This window comes from Aquila chrysaetos, chromosome 14 (genome assembly GCF_900496995.4).
Source record: "Aquila chrysaetos chrysaetos chromosome 14, bAquChr1.4, whole genome shotgun sequence".
Classification (NCBI taxonomy): domain Eukaryota; kingdom Metazoa; phylum Chordata; class Aves; order Accipitriformes; family Accipitridae; genus Aquila; species Aquila chrysaetos.
Genome location: NC_044017.1, coordinates 2,688,162 through 2,704,274, shown reverse-complemented (window position 1 = coordinate 2,704,274; position 16,113 = coordinate 2,688,162). Strand labels below are relative to the sequence as shown.

The following is a 16,113-nucleotide window of genomic DNA, read 5'->3' as shown; positions in this document are numbered from 1 at the left end:
ACCAGGGGTTATACCACTTAAAGGAACTGATCAACTTCCTGTTGCGGTCAGTAAGAGTTTTCTTCAATGTTGAGGTTTCTTTTCCCTTTCTTTGCAGTTTTAAAGTATTTGCTGCGATTGCAAAGCATTTCTCAACTGGTGGGTTATTGGAAAGTCAAAAGTCCAGTCCTCGTGGCTGCATCCCCAAATAATTGAAGTCCAAAAGATGAAGATCTTTATTTCAACATATAATTTCTAAAGTCTCATGTTTTCTTAAATCAGTCCTTATCTGAGGGAGGAGGCTGATTTATGATCTTTCAGGTGTTAATGGCAATTGATTGATTCATTTTACATCAAGTCTACTGTAAGCAAGTAGAGATATCACTACTACTTTTTTATATGCTCTTTGTTTACACAGACATAGTTTGGAATGTCCTCACTGAATTTTATTCCTAGTCCTTTCAAAGTCCCATGTAAATCTGTGGAGAGATGCAGGGCTGGGACAAATTCATTAAGGAGGCATACTTTTGGTACAGTTCCAAGAGGCGGCTGGAAGGAACACATTTTTTGTTTGTTTGTTTTTCTAAGTTCTGAAATATTTCACAATATATTGCAAGGGTCGTCTTATGGGCTTGCAATTATCCCGTGCAAAGTGCTGACCCCTCATCTGACTGCAGAGAGATTCCTATAGATCAGGGGAAACCCTGCAAATAAGGATGACTTGCACAGAAGTGACGAGGAGGATTCAGCTGCTGGACAAGTGTCCGGTGCCATTTTAGATGCTGTAGGGCCATGGTAGGTGCAAGCAGGACACAGGACCTACAGAATACCTGTGACTTTCTACACCGCCAGCGGAAAGCCAGGCAGGACAGCCCAAAGCATCTCAGATCGCTCTAGGTGCCTCTGTTCAGGCAGCTGAATTTCACACCCAATTCTGCATCATCTCTGTCTCCTTCCAGAATTCCTCCCGTCCTAAACCAGGTGTCTGAGGGGTGTGATGGCTTGCTCTCCAGAGACATCTATCTTTTTCTACTGACAGTACCGACTGCTTGTTTTCAGGGAAGGATGAAGGTTGATGCTGGAAACTTACTTGTAGATGGCTAAATTTAATGGAAATTAAATGGAGACAGTAATATCATTCCACAGTGCATATCTATTAATGAAAACATATTAGGACTCCTTCAGGGTTTTCAATTATCCATCTTCTGCAATTCCAGTTTGAAGATTGGCAAATATTGTGGCAAGTAACGGTTATTTTTACATTTGATATTTTGAGTTAATTTAGTGCTTACCTTAACTGAGATGTTAGTGCTTTTGGAGCAGAATGAATATTCCTTAGGAAAGAGAAGCAGAGTTTTACTTCTACTGCCCTTTGGTTCTGGCTTGGAAAATCCAGTCATTTGGCTGTGGTACTATTACACTATATTTGCATTAATTCTGGACACGAGTAAGTGATACAGTTAATGTGGGGAGAGCGGGAGCATTCTCATCAAATACCGAGCAGAGGAGGTCTGTGCCTCGGGAGAAAGGGAATATGGATTACTGGTTTAGATTTGCAGCAAGTGTATTGTACATTAATTGGTTGGACCACAGAAAAATAAGTTCATTTCTCCTTTCTGAGGCTGACAAAAATAATACTGATTGACAGAGATTATAATAGTGTTTTTTGAACATTATAACCTCATTAGTCTGAAACAAGAAACTCATTTAACATAAAGTGCAAATCAATTTGCTTCTTAATTCTATTCAAATTGCACTCTCTTCTGACTAACACAGCGCACTATATGACAGAACCAGTTCTTTTACTTGTCTTTTGGTCAGCTGAAAAATTAGTTATATGTTCATAGGAGATTAAAATCATCATACAGACATTTTTTTGTCTAGTTTTCTTTTTCTCAGTGATAAAGACCTATCTTCCCAGTTAAAGGAAACATACTGGGTGTTCAGAGACTTTATGCAGAAAAAGAAATGAAGACCAAAAAAGGTATTTCAACTGTTTTTTGTTGGTTTTTTTTTTCTTTTTTTTTCTTTTTTTTTTTTCTGTCTGAGAGTAAAAAAATTAGATATTTGGTCTAAGTCAGGCTATCTAAATCTACTTTATAGAGACAGACAATACCAGTGGACAACTCATCCTGTAACAGGAGTCGGAGACAGTGGACGTGATTAACTCTCTGGTGGTGCATCTCTCTCTCTTCACTGACTAGGGAAGACGTCTTTATACCCAGATTTATGGCTACAGACTTTGGTTTGGCAAGTATGATTGTCGCATCCTTGCAGCCCTTATACTACAGACCTTGGGATGAGCTAGGCATTAATCCAGCTATCATTTCAACTTTTAGGGTATGTCTATCCTTAGACATCAGCTCATTTTGTCTGCAATGGCTTGAGAACCAGCAGTGCAGCAGTGTTAAGACTCAGGGACTACCCAGGCTCTCTGGACATGAATGACTAGCTAAAAGTAGACTAGATGTGTTTACCTAGAACCTGCTAAGTCATCTGTATGACTTCTTAGCCTGAATGGGTAAATCAATGATTACCAGTATGTGTAAGAGTTAATTAGATTGGGTATCTGTTAGCCTGAATATCACTGCATGATGCTTTTAAATTGCACATCCCGCAATGTCCCATCCACAGGTTGTTTCAATGGATCAAATATTGCTTAAAAAGCAGTGGTGACTAAGTGATACTGCCTTTCTTTGAAAGGATTTTCATGCTGGAGAACATGAGAGGAGATGACGCTGAGCAAGTGAAACAAGCTGATCTTGACAAGCTGGGGTTTTTCTTTTGACAATGCTAAGACAACTGCAACTGCAACGCTGGAGGCCACCAGCCTCCTTCAACTGAGAAGCCCATACCTCAGTATTTATATGGCTGACACCCAAAGACACATACCATCTTTCTGGAGACCTTTGGGGACAGGACACAGCTTCCCCCAAAGTCCCTTACATTGCTGTGAGATAGCCCACCCCAGCTTCACCAGTGATGGACAGACATTGATGCTGCCCAGACTTCCACAGCCGGAGATTTAGCAGCTGTCATGTCAACATAAGCCTGCTTCTGGTGATGTTAACAAGCCCTGGGGTTTTGTTTTAAGTTTGATGTGCTCTAGAGGCATATGTCAGCTGAGATCTTTGAGCTGGCTTTGCTTCATATATATCTTGGGACATAGGACATACATCTTGCTAGATGTAATTGTAATGGCTGCAGAAACTGCAGCCTCCATCCTTCATCTGGGGTCCTAAGTGCACATATACATTAAAAAATGTATATCAAATATGGCATCAGACATCCCATGGTCATTTAATCTTCATCAGGTTGCCCAGAGAGATGGTAGATGCCCCTGGAAACATTCAAGGTCAGGTTGGACGGGGCTCTCTGAGCAACCTGATCGAGTTGGAGATGTCCCTGCTCATCGCACAGGAATTGGACTAGATGACCTTTAAAGGTCCCTTCCAACCCAAACTATTCTATGATTCTTTGATTAATAAACATATTAATTTTACACATAATCTGAGGTGTTTTTGTTACATCTCAAAGCCATAAACTTTGTCTGCATGTTAGGTTTTAATCTCAATTCTTTCCACCTTAAATTACTCCAGTGGGCAAAATTATAAATAGTTTCTGACTTTATTCAGTTCAGTGTTTACACAGTTGCTTTAAATACACATACACACACACACACAGTATAAGCAAGACAAACTATTATTTTTCAATACATTTTCAGAATCTGCTTAAAATATGCATGGAAGCATCGAAGTTTAGCATGGGGAAGGAGTAGCATCTTGGTCTGTAAGAAAGACATGATCCTAACTAACTTCGGCTGCCCATTTTTTGATGGACGCAGGATAAAGACAACGTTTTTACTACAGATGTTACAAATAACAGCTTATCTTTTTCTCAGTGAATCTGCTGTTTCACATTTATGATTCCTCCATAACAGACCTCCCTACATTTTTCTGTTTAATCTTCTTTCTGTAAAACACAGCATGCCTCGTTATGTGCTAACTCCCGCTAAGTGTTAAACTCCTTGGAGGTTATGACCACTCTGAACTCCCCCCAAAAACGAAGCAGCTTCAAGCCTTCCAGAACTCAGGAACATTTTGAGACCCTTTCCCCCACATATGGTAGATGATAGAAATAATTTATTCTTTGTTTAATACTGGGCACATTTCTGCAGCAGTGGAAAGCTGCATATCAGGAACTTAAATTCCACAATTCCAGTTGTGTTTGTAAAAAACCTGCCACATTAACTCACACCACCTCAGAAGGTCCACCTGAATATGACAAAGAGGCGTATAGTTTCCATCTGTTGCTAGTTGGCTCATTCTTGAATTTTTTGGTCAGCCAACCTCTCATTCATTTCATCTGAAGTTCTCTGGATGTTTTCTTTACATAAGAGCTACAGGACTAATGTTACTGAATGTATCCATAAAAAACTACAGCTGCGAAAAATTTACTGCACTGTTTCTCTTAGAATTATACTCATTTTCTCCACAAACTTAAGACAGCTTTCCATATCTACCTTTAAATTTTCAGAGACAAATAAGGTATATGTACATCCAATTATTTCTGTCTGTGGTTCATATAATTAAAATCTTAAAGTTGTCAACTACATCAGTGTCTACATGCCACAGACACCTGGTAAGTTCAAATTTATTGAGTTCATAAAATAACGAAAACACAGAACTCTCTACAAGAGCTATTGTCTCGTGTTAACGGTGATGAAAGTAGTCCTAGATGAATCAGGGATAATTTTGTTCCACTTTCAAATGCCTCTCTTTCAGTGCAGAAGCTGATAATTTCTTACGCTTCCAAAATCTCTGCCTGCTCCTTTGTATGCAGCTGTCACACTAAAATTGCTCTAGGCTTACGCCCTCAGCTTTGTCTCTCTGTTCAAGTGTCCAGCACCTAAAAGACCCGGACTGAAGATGCAAAGCTGTTACTTTCTATTACTGTAGGCAAAAAACCAGAGTCATAATGTATCTTGCACTTGTTAAAATTATAGCTTTAGAATAAATTAATGCTTCAAGCAATTAGTACAGTGCAATGACTTTAGTCTGCCCAGACTGACCTAAATGAAACTTTATTTCATTATTTGCTTGTTCCAATTTAATGGTTGATTCATGTTCAGTGAAAGTCCTCCAGTCTTATCAGATCTTCCACATCAACTCCTGTTGCTGCCCAGGCACCTCTACAAGATTTCTCTTTGTTTGGTGTGGGGGCTGAAACTAGCAGATGGATTTGCAGGATCATGAGCTGGAGTTGGTAATGCAAATATCTGCCTGGTTTTTTTTAGCAATAGCCCACCGTTATTCTGCCTTTCTTTAAATAAGACATAATAAAACATCAAATATGTTTAGGGAATTAGCTTCAAAACCAGATTCTACAATTGTGGCAGAAACCATGTTCAAAATCAAAGTAGAAATCTTTCATAAGTTAATCATTTTAAAGTCTTACTGTACAATATCAGCAGAACTTCTCCTTTCGTTAAATAAAGCAACGGCATGTGAAAAAAAGTTTTAAGTAAACCGTATAACTTTTCAGCTGGTGGGAACAGAGGTAATTGTCTATTTGGTCTCATTTGATACAAATCCTCCATTTATTTTAGCATGTGATGACGTTGATTTTGAATCCTCTTTTTCCTCTGTTTTCTCAACATCTGTCTTTGTTTTGACCCGGTGTCTTCTGTAAATGCGGTAGCCTGGGAATCAGTATATAGTTAGTATTAAATAAAGAAATTATAAGACTTGCCTGAAAAGGACACTGTAGTAACATGTAGCTGTGCAACATTTTCCTTCCTCATATTGCTAAAACATTCCAACACCTCCAGCCAGTTTCTTTAAAGCTACGTTTAATTATTTTATGTCAACAGCACTCATCACTGGAAAAGTACGTTTAGAAAATAACAAGGAAAACATTTTAAATTCTGCATTTGGTGTTCGACTGCTTTGTGTTCCTGTTGTGTGAAGTGACTTTTAAAAGTGTTGCCTTCCTCCCTGGGGAGGACTTCGGGCTCTTGACCCTCACTTCTACACCAGTCCCGTTTGGCGGGAGCTGGGACAAAGTGGTCCGTCTGTCCCCACGCCGTTGCCTGCCGGAGAGGTGGGGGTCGGGGCTGCGGTTCAGGCTGCGTCCCCGGGGCAGTGCTCTGGTGTCGGTAAGACGGCTGGTTTGGGAACGGGGGCTCGACAGTCACAGCTGGTTTTAGCCGCGAGCAACGGGGATAAGACCCCGACCCTCGGCAGCGTAGTTGTAGGAGCAGCGGTGCAGCTCGTGAGAGGTGTACGTGGGAGGAAAAAGGGACCTTCACCTCTAAGGGAAGATGTTTTCTCACATTAGCCGTGAAGCTAATGCCTGCTCTCTCAACAGCTGGAAGGAGGGGGAGTTTGTGCATGCTTGTGGGGATGGCCCTGGTGGGCAGCTGTGTGCCCAGGCACCCTGGAGCGGTGGAAGAAGAGGTGTTTGCCCTTCCTTGGCCAAGGGTAATAACCATCCTGTGCTCAGTGTATTCCCATGTGCCCACTTGTAGGTGGTAGAGATCCCACCTTGTGCTGAAAAAAGGGGTCTTCCAGATCTTGAACTGAGCCTTGTATATTCCTAGTTATGTACAGGGCGCAGCACAGCAGCAACGCTCAGTACTCATTTGGGTCATTATTTACTTAAATGTTTTCCATTTGATTATTTTTATCCCCTCTTGTTTTCTCCACATCCATGAAAAGTGAGGCTGATAACAATAATGATAATTATAATGCTATAATAGAAAATATCTATACTTTACCTCCTAAAATTAGTAGTGCAAACAACAGCTGGAAAATGCTGTAGATGAGTGGGAAAGTAAACATCAGTTCAAGTTGTTCAGGAGTGAATGAGAGCTGTACTATAGTTGAACATAGCTGAGTGTTTTGCATGCCTGTTTCCAGAGACACTGTACGACATCTAAAGGGAATAACACAAAGAAAGTCCATTGTGAAATAGCAGCCTGTGGGGCCCTTATGCCTTTTAGTAATCTGGATAAGCAAGAAACATACAGTAATGGATAACTAAGAAAATGGTATTCTTCAGTTCACATAGTCAACAAAACATTCCACAAGTCATATGGCTGTTACCACCAGAACACACACAATTTATGGCAGTTCAGCAATTGTAAAGGACTGTGATCCACCTTCAAGTCATGTATGTGGCACTCACTATCATCTCCCTCTCCTGTAATGATGTTCTAAATTGTAAGCTGCCACATCTTCGTGAGAAATTTTACTGCAGTCCTAACCCACTTATAAGTCAGGTCTGTTTCACGTATTTGAAGTGTAGGACATGGGCACACAATGGGAAGACATATGAAAGACTGGAGGAAATAGTATAGTCAGAATCTGTAAATAAACATGTGCACAAGAAAGGTTTTATCTACATATAGCATCCCAGAAACAGGGTTGGGAATGAGTGACTCTAGCATAGCTAATGTTTAGGAAGCATTCTCAGCATTGATTAGTCATTAAATGAAAACTTTTTTCACAGCTGAAAAAAGGCTACATGTCTTTGTCACAGAGAATTCCATACCTGTGCCAAGACAGACCAGCTACACGGGCCAGAAAGAATCCCAGAGAATAGCCAGCTGCTGGAAATATAGTGCCAATGATCCATAATTTGGGCGAGATAGTCCAGGAGCCTTTGTAGAGTATTCCCCCAACGACAGCAATGAGCACGATGAGGATCGCTCCCACAATGGAACCGATCTGTGAGGGGAAAGAGGAAGGGCTGTGTGAATAAGAGACCTCAACGAAATGTAATGGCATCAAACATAGTGGCAAACATGCCCACGAGTGTCGCTGAGTCACTGAAACCTCTTATTAAACATAAAACCTAAAGTTTACAGCAATGTAATTCACAGCAGGCAGACAGATTAGATAGATAGCTGCCATTTTATCCAAACAGGAGATGTACAGTGTACTTTAGTGTGTGACTACAGATATAGATCAAGGCACAGCTATAATAGGTATCTATAGCAGATACCTGTAAAACTAGTCTCTTGAAGCCTTGGCTATAACTGTAGTTAGAAATGGTGATTAAAAATAATTTCACAGGTGTGGCGTGAGCGAGGAATGTTGCACACATTAGAAAAATTTCCCCAGAACTGTTGGGAAGCTGACAGCCTAATAGCTAGTATAAGGCACTTTTCCTCCCCACTTCTTGGGCCGTCACACTCTATGCTCAGTGTAGCATATGTTAACTAGACGCTAGATTGTTAGTGATGGGAAATTATTTGCCAGGCAGAGGAGCAGATCTTTAATGTGGCTGAAAACTTGCGTTTCAAAACCGGCTGTGAGCTCATATAGACATAGACATAGCCACCGAGTTGATCTTACTTCCTCTGGCTCAATGTACCGAGATATTTACCACTGCTTGCCAAAAAAAGTGGTATCTCACTCTCTTCTCAATATCAAAGTGAAATGTCTGCCCTTATGCCACATGTTGCCGAGGATCTCACCGGCAGAATTCTGGGGCTAAGCTTAGGAGAATCCATTTCTCAGGTGAAACGTGTATTCCCATTGAACTGACTTCATCAGTCTTTGGCTGAAGCCTTTTTAAGAGCACTGAGTGAACAAGTACTTTTGTTTGACTGAACTATTAACCACATGCACCTAGGAAGAAGAAACATGGTCTGGCAATGACAAGCTCTTCTATTTTGCCTGGCACACTGTCTTTGTGCCTTTATCTCCATTTCTCACTATATGGACCTTAATCTGACAGCTACGGCTCAATCTTTACTTGATGCTTCATTGTCTACATAAAGCAAACTGTCAATGGACCCTACTGTGGGTTGATCACCCACTCGGTAAGAAAGAAGACGAAATGGTGTTTTGCTGAGAGAGCAAGTAGAGTTTCTTTTCATGTGAGTTAAAGTGCATGCTTTTCCCTTAACTGATTAAACAGGAATAGTACAGTTTTGAAACAAGCACTCAATAGTACCCAAGTTCATAAGTAAGCTGTGAGTGCTTTTAAAAATACAACACAATAAGCTAACAGCTTAAGAAACAGAACTGACTTAAAAGGACCTTATTCGTGTTCTATGCTTCCTGGGCTGATAGCAGAGAAATGATAACCAAGTGTGGGTAGAATAACAGGTAGCCAGATTAGTTTTCCTTAAGAAAATTCAGAAAATATATCTGTTAACTAAGAATGGTTAACAAAGGACAAGGGTACTCAATATGTCTGACAATCATTTTAAACCTAAACCTAATGTTCGGAATGATTAATTTGCTGTTAACACTAAATGCAGCTGAGTTTGTTGTTGTTGTTATTATTATTATTATTATTTTGGTAAGAAAAGTTTTTGCCAAACCCTCATATTTTGATGCATCTGAAACTATCTTGCAAAGGCAGTTGAATTTTGCGAATAGTTTTGTTAGATTTTTTTAACAGTTGGAACATTTTCAGATTTTTTTTTATTAAAAATTGACTTCACACTCCCCAAAATTGCCCCCCCCCCAAATCAGTAAAAAGTGGTTTAAAAGTAGAAAGTGTTTTTTTTTGATCCAGGATGTGCTCATTTTTTATTATTTTGCAGAGAAAAACTGCTTCCAGTTGACCTGAATGATTTTCCTTCCAATTTCAGTTTACATTATAAACTGAACTCAATTACTAACATAGTTGTAGCCAAAGACAAAAGTAGGCTCTTTGGATAATGATGGTTTCTAATAACGTATGCAACTCATGCATGTTTGTGCAGGGGGAAAGCAATACATTTCCGCAGCGTCTCATTTGTTTTCTGCTGAAAACTTCCTGGCTCTTATGAAGTCAGATACTAATACTATGAATAGCAATGTACTGCTTCAGCGGTGCCGCTGATTCCGTAATTTGCCCATATTTACTAATGCTTCAGCCTTATATATCCTACCTTAAGTATGATTTTTGCTTTACTAGGCCATCTGTGGTTAACATATATTCCAAACGAAACAGGAATTATAAGAGCTACCAGTGAAATTCCTGTAAAAAAAGAAGGGAGAAGAGAAGTTAAGCCCACGAATCATGCAGAAGTTCACAACAGGAGGACAGACACCGTGTAGAGCGGCTCGGGGTGCGTAGCAAGCCTTCAGAGGATGTTTCTGGTATGCGTCCCCCGGAGCACACATGCACGTTTTACCCACACCTGCCCATTTGCTTTTCTATAGAGTCTGTTATCTTTGGCAGCCTGTTGAAGTAATTGCCATTCTGCTGAGCTACATGCTCACTCACCTGCATCAGAAAGGCAGACAGAAATTTGAGTGTGCTAATCATCACTATCCTGTGATGTGAGTAGCTATATTAAATGTTCATTTTGTCTGCAGGTGTTTCGCTACTGTACCATATCAACAACTGGTTTAGAGCTTCTTTTGTTTTGGCCTCCCCCCTCCAGTATTTATTTTGAAAGCGCAAGCAACGTATGTGATTTTTTTTTTCCCCAGGACAATGGGAAATGAAATTGAAGAATATGAAAGTGACTCTGCTGGCTCATAAGATTAGCACAACATGGAACCGCACTTGATAAGCACTAGGGCCACAGCTCAGCAAAGCACTGGAGCATGTATTTCCAAATACTTTGACTATTTTCTCTTTGTAGCTGGATGAGATTTTTGACAGGAAGTCAAATGAAGCCACTCCTGGCAGTGTAGATTGCAGCTTTTCAAAGAGACTCAGCAGTTTTAATCACTTGCTTAATTATCCACATGTGCTTAAGTACTTTGTCAGATTATGGCCTCAGCACTTAGCACTTTGCAGGATTGTGCCTTAAAGCTGTTACAAACACTTTCATCCAGGGGAAGCAGCTATTCCTGTGCACATTATTCTGTGTTCTTATCCCAGTACCATGCAGGTCTCCAAACTGTTTGGAAAGAAAAGCATGCACAATCTTGTGATAAATATCTCTACGCTAGTCATAATGACTTCAAATCTTTGTTCTGCAGAGCTGTGGATGACGTGATCTAGGTACGTAATTCCCATGGAAGTTATTGGAAAGTAGGAGGATGAGTATATTTAGAAATCTCAGGTCATTTCTTCATGACTCTGCAGGATGATGGTATAAAGGTGGCTGTTACTAGAGGGAGGATAAGGGGAGAGTCAGGAGGGAAAGTGCTGGTTCACTGGACTCACCAATGCTGTCGTAGGGGAGCACAATTGCACTAGAATCAGTCCATATCTTGGTGTAAACAAAGAGGCAAAGTGGCATCATTCCCATTGCAAACAGCGTGGAGCAAGTTGTCATGCTGACGCTGCGAAGAAATTGGTTAGAGTGACAGTTCATCTCATGCTAGCCTGTAGTCTTTCTCATTTTCTTATTACGACTTCACAGCTTACGAAAGGTTGGGCAAAAAATGCTGCTGGCTACAGTCAATTTATCCTATATATCAGGTTAGGAGAAAACTAAATGGAAGGAATGGCTTCAGCTGAAAAGAAAGGAACATAAAATGTCAACGTGTTCTGCAGGCACAGAACGATAACTTTGAGTGCAAACGAGGCAGGCAGGCAGGCAGCCATCAGGAAGGTCTGTTGGCAAGTCTGTCTGCGTGCTGCCTGTCCGGCTGGCTTCTGGGAGGGTGGCAAGCTGGGCAGGGTCAGACGGACATCAAATGGAGCTTTCCGTGATACAGGCAGTTCTAGAGTGTTAAATTTTCACTCCAAAGTCAACAGCATAAACCCAAAATATTTCGTCGTTTAGGATGTGTGATGTAATAAAAATCCCTTTCCTGGCTTGTTTTGCTCTAGGCCAGAGAGTAGATGCTGAGAATTACTCGGTGAAGCTAATCGTAAGTATCGTTGCTTCCTTGGTTTGTGCAAAGACTGTTTTAAAGTATAAAGTCTTGAAACCATCAGGCCTGATACACCTTGTACTAAAAGATGCGTTCTGCTACAGGAAGGAGGGAAAGGCAAGACAGCTAAAATAAGGAGGAAATTCTCAGAATCTGAGTAGAATAGATAAAATTATGCCTACAAACCACACTCCTCTGACATAAAAATAATGAGAGAGGGTTCTGGTTAAGGGACTTTGGAAACTTCCTTATGAACCTCACTTCTGTTTCCTCTTTTGTGTTGCTTGCCCTCAAAAAAGCGACTACTGACCCCGTCCCACAAACAGGGCAGATCCAGAGAACTCTAGAATAATTAATACAGAAACCACAGGAATATCTGCATTAATTTTGGTTCCTACCACGCTCTGCTTCCAAGTCATCGAATAGAACTTTGTAGGAGCCTCTGGCAAGAGAGTTTCTACACACAGAGAAAAAAGAGCCATGGGCTATAATTAAGGTTAGGTGAAGCCCCGAATGGATAAAAGAGCTTATTTTTCCTACCTCCATATTTCCTACACCTTCATACTGTCCCTGTATCTACGTCCTGCTCCAAAGTCTGCACGTTCTCTAACCCCAGTCCCTGTGCTCACAGAAGCTCCCAGGGGAGCTGTGGAGGAGAGGAGATGGTGTTTCAGAAACTGTTGTTTTTGTGAAATATCAAGAGATGTCAAACCCAGATGTCCCTATGGGAAGCTTTAGAAGATATCATCTGGGTCTGAGTTACTAAGAAAGGTATAAAACCTCATACTTCACCTCCCTGTGATTGTATGAGCAGTAGAAAATTAATTCCTGCTCTAACTTGTGATCTGTTTGCACTGGGGCATTTTGAAGCAGGACTGTAGACAATGGTGATGAGTTGTTATGTATAAACATGAAATATTATCTGTTAAAAAAAAAAAAAGTTGTCTGATATGATGGGCAGGCTTTCTATAATACTGTGCTAGCTTCGGAAACCAGCCAAGCTATTTGTACTGTTATTCTTCTATCAAGAACTGAAGATGCTTGCATTGCTGTCTCTGCTGTACCTCTCATATCCTCTGGTCCCTGCATTATTGTCACAAAGGTACTGACCAAAAGCCTTTGACTTCTTAAGGTAAAGGTCTTTACCTGAAGAATAACCTTTTATAGGTATTTTCAATTTACTTCACCCTCTGCCAGCATCATGGGATATAAACTCTACTCATTTATAGCATCATCAGTTTGGATTTTTACCATTGATTTCAGTGGCATGACTGAACATAAGGAGCTGAGAAAGCATAGTTTAGCTCAGCGTATTTTTCCAAAGAAATATTAGGACAGAATTTCAGACTTGTGCTGGATATCTTTCCATCTCTGGTTTCTTTGACCTGTATTTATTGAAATTAAGTGTCTTACAGTTCCTAATATCATAGGTCTTTCCTCCACAGTGAGGAAGTTGCTGATTAACAAAGCTGACCTCATACATAATTCGAAAGCTGGTATTACATTAACACTTGCATGTGACAGAAAAGTTCACTATTTTCAAAGGATGGAAAAAATGTCTTACTAAAGCTACAAATATTAACATTCTTAGTCTATTTGCCCTAGCTCCACGTCTTTCTTACTTCTATTATTTTTTCCATTTCTGGTTCAGACTGGCATATGATAAATTGGATGAACGCTTCAATTTATGTTACTCTCTGGGAAACAGAGAAATGATCCTGTTTATTTTAGAGCAAAGCAATCAGGATATAAAAATAAAAAGATGGCTCATTTTTAAAGGCTGTTAGAGTTAATGAACCCCCCACAGAATTTGCATCAAGAGTAGGGTTCACTTCTCCTGAGTGTTTGTTGTCCTAGGCCATGCCAGGTGCCTTACATATCTGTTTCTGACTTCAGAGCCCCCTGTCACCGAGACCATCGCATTTTGCCACAAAGGAGTTTTTTCATCGCCCCCAGTATGCAGAGCTGCCTTAGTCAGTGGCTTCTAGCCTGTAAAACTTTCCCTCAGTTTGAAGACTTTGCAGAAGGTGCCAAGAGCAGATAGAATTACCGCAAGTGATTTTTGTTTGTACTAGTTCCCAAAGAGAAAATCTATGCCTGTCTATTCATTGTATAGAACACAAAAGGAGAGAAAATATTTTTTCACAGGTGGTCTTTTTCAAGGAACATTACTTCAAGAACTATTGCATAGCCACTATTTTGTACAGAGGATTCAGATCCTAAAATCCTTTGTTGTTTTTTTTTTTTTTTTTTTTACTGCCCAAGATGTCGAGAAAAACAAAATCACAAAAGTAGTTCTAACTTGGACAAAGATTTCATAATCCTTAGTACCTTAGCAGTCTTCATAAATGCTATTTTCTGCAGGATCTGAAGATTTACAATAAAGACATTTTCTAATATACACAATTCTGTTATGCTGTCTTTCACATGAATTCTCAATGCACCAAGGATATTTGCTATTCTGCTTATATTTACTACTGTTACAGAAACTAAACATCTTTATAAGAAGAAAGCTCCACCATGTGTGGGCCAGGAAGCTAAGAAAAAAAAAAATCAGACAGTTCATTTCAATATGAAGTTTATAATGTAAAAAGCCAGATGAACTACTTACAGAACGGCTGTCTTACCTTAGGTCCATGTCTCCATCCACCCAGTAGGCAATGACATTGGAGGCTGTGCCCCCCGGACAGCATCCCATGATCAGCACCACGACAGCTTGAATAGGAAGCACGTTAAATACCAAGGACAGCAAGAAGGCTGTGAGAGGCATAATTCCAAACTGGCAAAGGAAACCCACAAAAATGCCCCAGGGTTTTTTTATGTGGCCCCAGAATTTCTTAACTTCCACATTACAACCCATGGAGAACATCACCAAAGCCAGCATAATTGTTAGAACAGTACTTAAAATTATGCTCAAAGTTTCATTAAAATTATCTTCTGGTAACACACAAGATGTGCCTTTGCAAATAGTAGCATTTGCTGGACAAGCTGTGGAGTTTTCTGCCAAAGACCCAGTGTCAAATTGCTGGGAAAGAAGGTATGTCTGCATTTTGAAATACAGAACTGCTCAGTACATCGGAGGCAAACTTTCAAGCCTGTGTAAATGGTTGTCAGTGACTCCTTTTAAATGATCCAGGAAGCAATAAGGTGCAATAAATACTTGAACACTCTTACTATTCTTGAAGGGTTTGGCACAGTGCTGATTCATATAGTTATAAAAGTTTTACTTGCTCAGTATGGTGACAATTAATCATTTATTCATACGACGTTGAGGAATCCCACATCAAGAGAATAGCTGTGTTAATATTTAAGGGTGTAAAGGAGGCTTGTGGTGTAACTGAGTACAGGAAACGAGAATCACAGGAGGAAGAGAAAGTTTAGACATCATTCCTTGAATTTCTTGCATGGCTTCGAGAGAGCCACTCACGCATGCGCCGTCACTGGCATTGCGGGGGTCTGTGGAGTGAGCGACCGAGACACAAGAAGCCACGACTAGAGGTCCTGAGCTGGGATTCGAAGCTGCAACTATTGCTAAGTGACGCAGCGTTCACCATGACACGCAGGCTCATTTGAATGCGGTGGGATCCTCCTTTGGCTGTATTTCTAGTATAATGGAAGTTATGACTGGAGGACAGCGATAACCCTAGCACAGGACTGCACGCCCTTTTGCGTCACTTTAGGCTCCTGAATGCAACTTTTGGGTAATCTTCCAGCTTCCGCCTATTCCTGAAGATGGTGAACATCCCCGGCTGCAAAGTTTCCCGCCACGCGGTCCGCTAAAACGCCGCCCGCGTTTTTTGGCGCTGGCGCGTGGAGAACCGCCTCTGCCCTGACACCTCCACGCGCCTCCGGCCCGGGCCCTGGGTGACCCCCCGTAGCCGCCCTCCCCTGCTCGTGTCTCCCATCGCTCCCGGCCACATCCAGCCCCGCGCTGAGCTCATCGGGCTGGGGAAGGGAGGAGAGGGAGGGAGGGAAGGGAGCGAGGAGCCGTGGGCTGTGCTTATTCGGGCGACTTGGAGATTTACGGTCCTCCCGGCACCTTCTGTCAGGCGCAGCTGGCGCCGTCACGCTTGGCTCCGGCTCGGTCTGGAGGCACGGCGGGCGGCGGGAGGAGGAGTGCGGAGCGGCGAGGGCGGAGGGGGAAGGAGACGTGTTTTCCGAGCCGAGCGTGGGGAGCAGAGCTTTGGGCCTCACGGCTCGAGGACGGGCGCTGGGCACGCTGTACGGCGTGGCTGGCGGCTTTTTGGGATGCGGGACCGGAGGAGCTTCGCGCCGTCCTCGGTGTGTTCGCCTCCCGCTGCGTGTCCCCGTTCTCCCGCCCCTGCCTTGATTCACGTCCTTCTCCCACGCGTGC

The 16,113-nt window shown here is 41.6% G+C and overlaps 1 protein-coding gene across 1 annotated transcript; it reads right to left on the bottom strand.

The window, feature by feature from the left end:
• Window positions 1-4,377: 4,377 nt before the first annotated feature.
• On the bottom strand, window positions 4,378-14,808 carry SLC10A2 (solute carrier family 10 member 2). Its single transcript, XM_030036592.2, has 6 exons — window positions 14,387-14,808; window positions 11,104-11,222; window positions 9,872-9,960; window positions 7,534-7,709; window positions 6,758-6,915; window positions 4,378-5,680 (listed from the first exon to the last, which is right to left on the bottom strand). Exons 1-6 carry the CDS (start codon window positions 14,806-14,808, stop codon window positions 5,547-5,549), a joined length of 1,098 nt encoding a protein of 365 aa, XP_029892452.1. The 3' UTR covers window positions 4,378-5,546.
• Window positions 14,809-16,113: the final 1,305 nt, after the last annotated feature.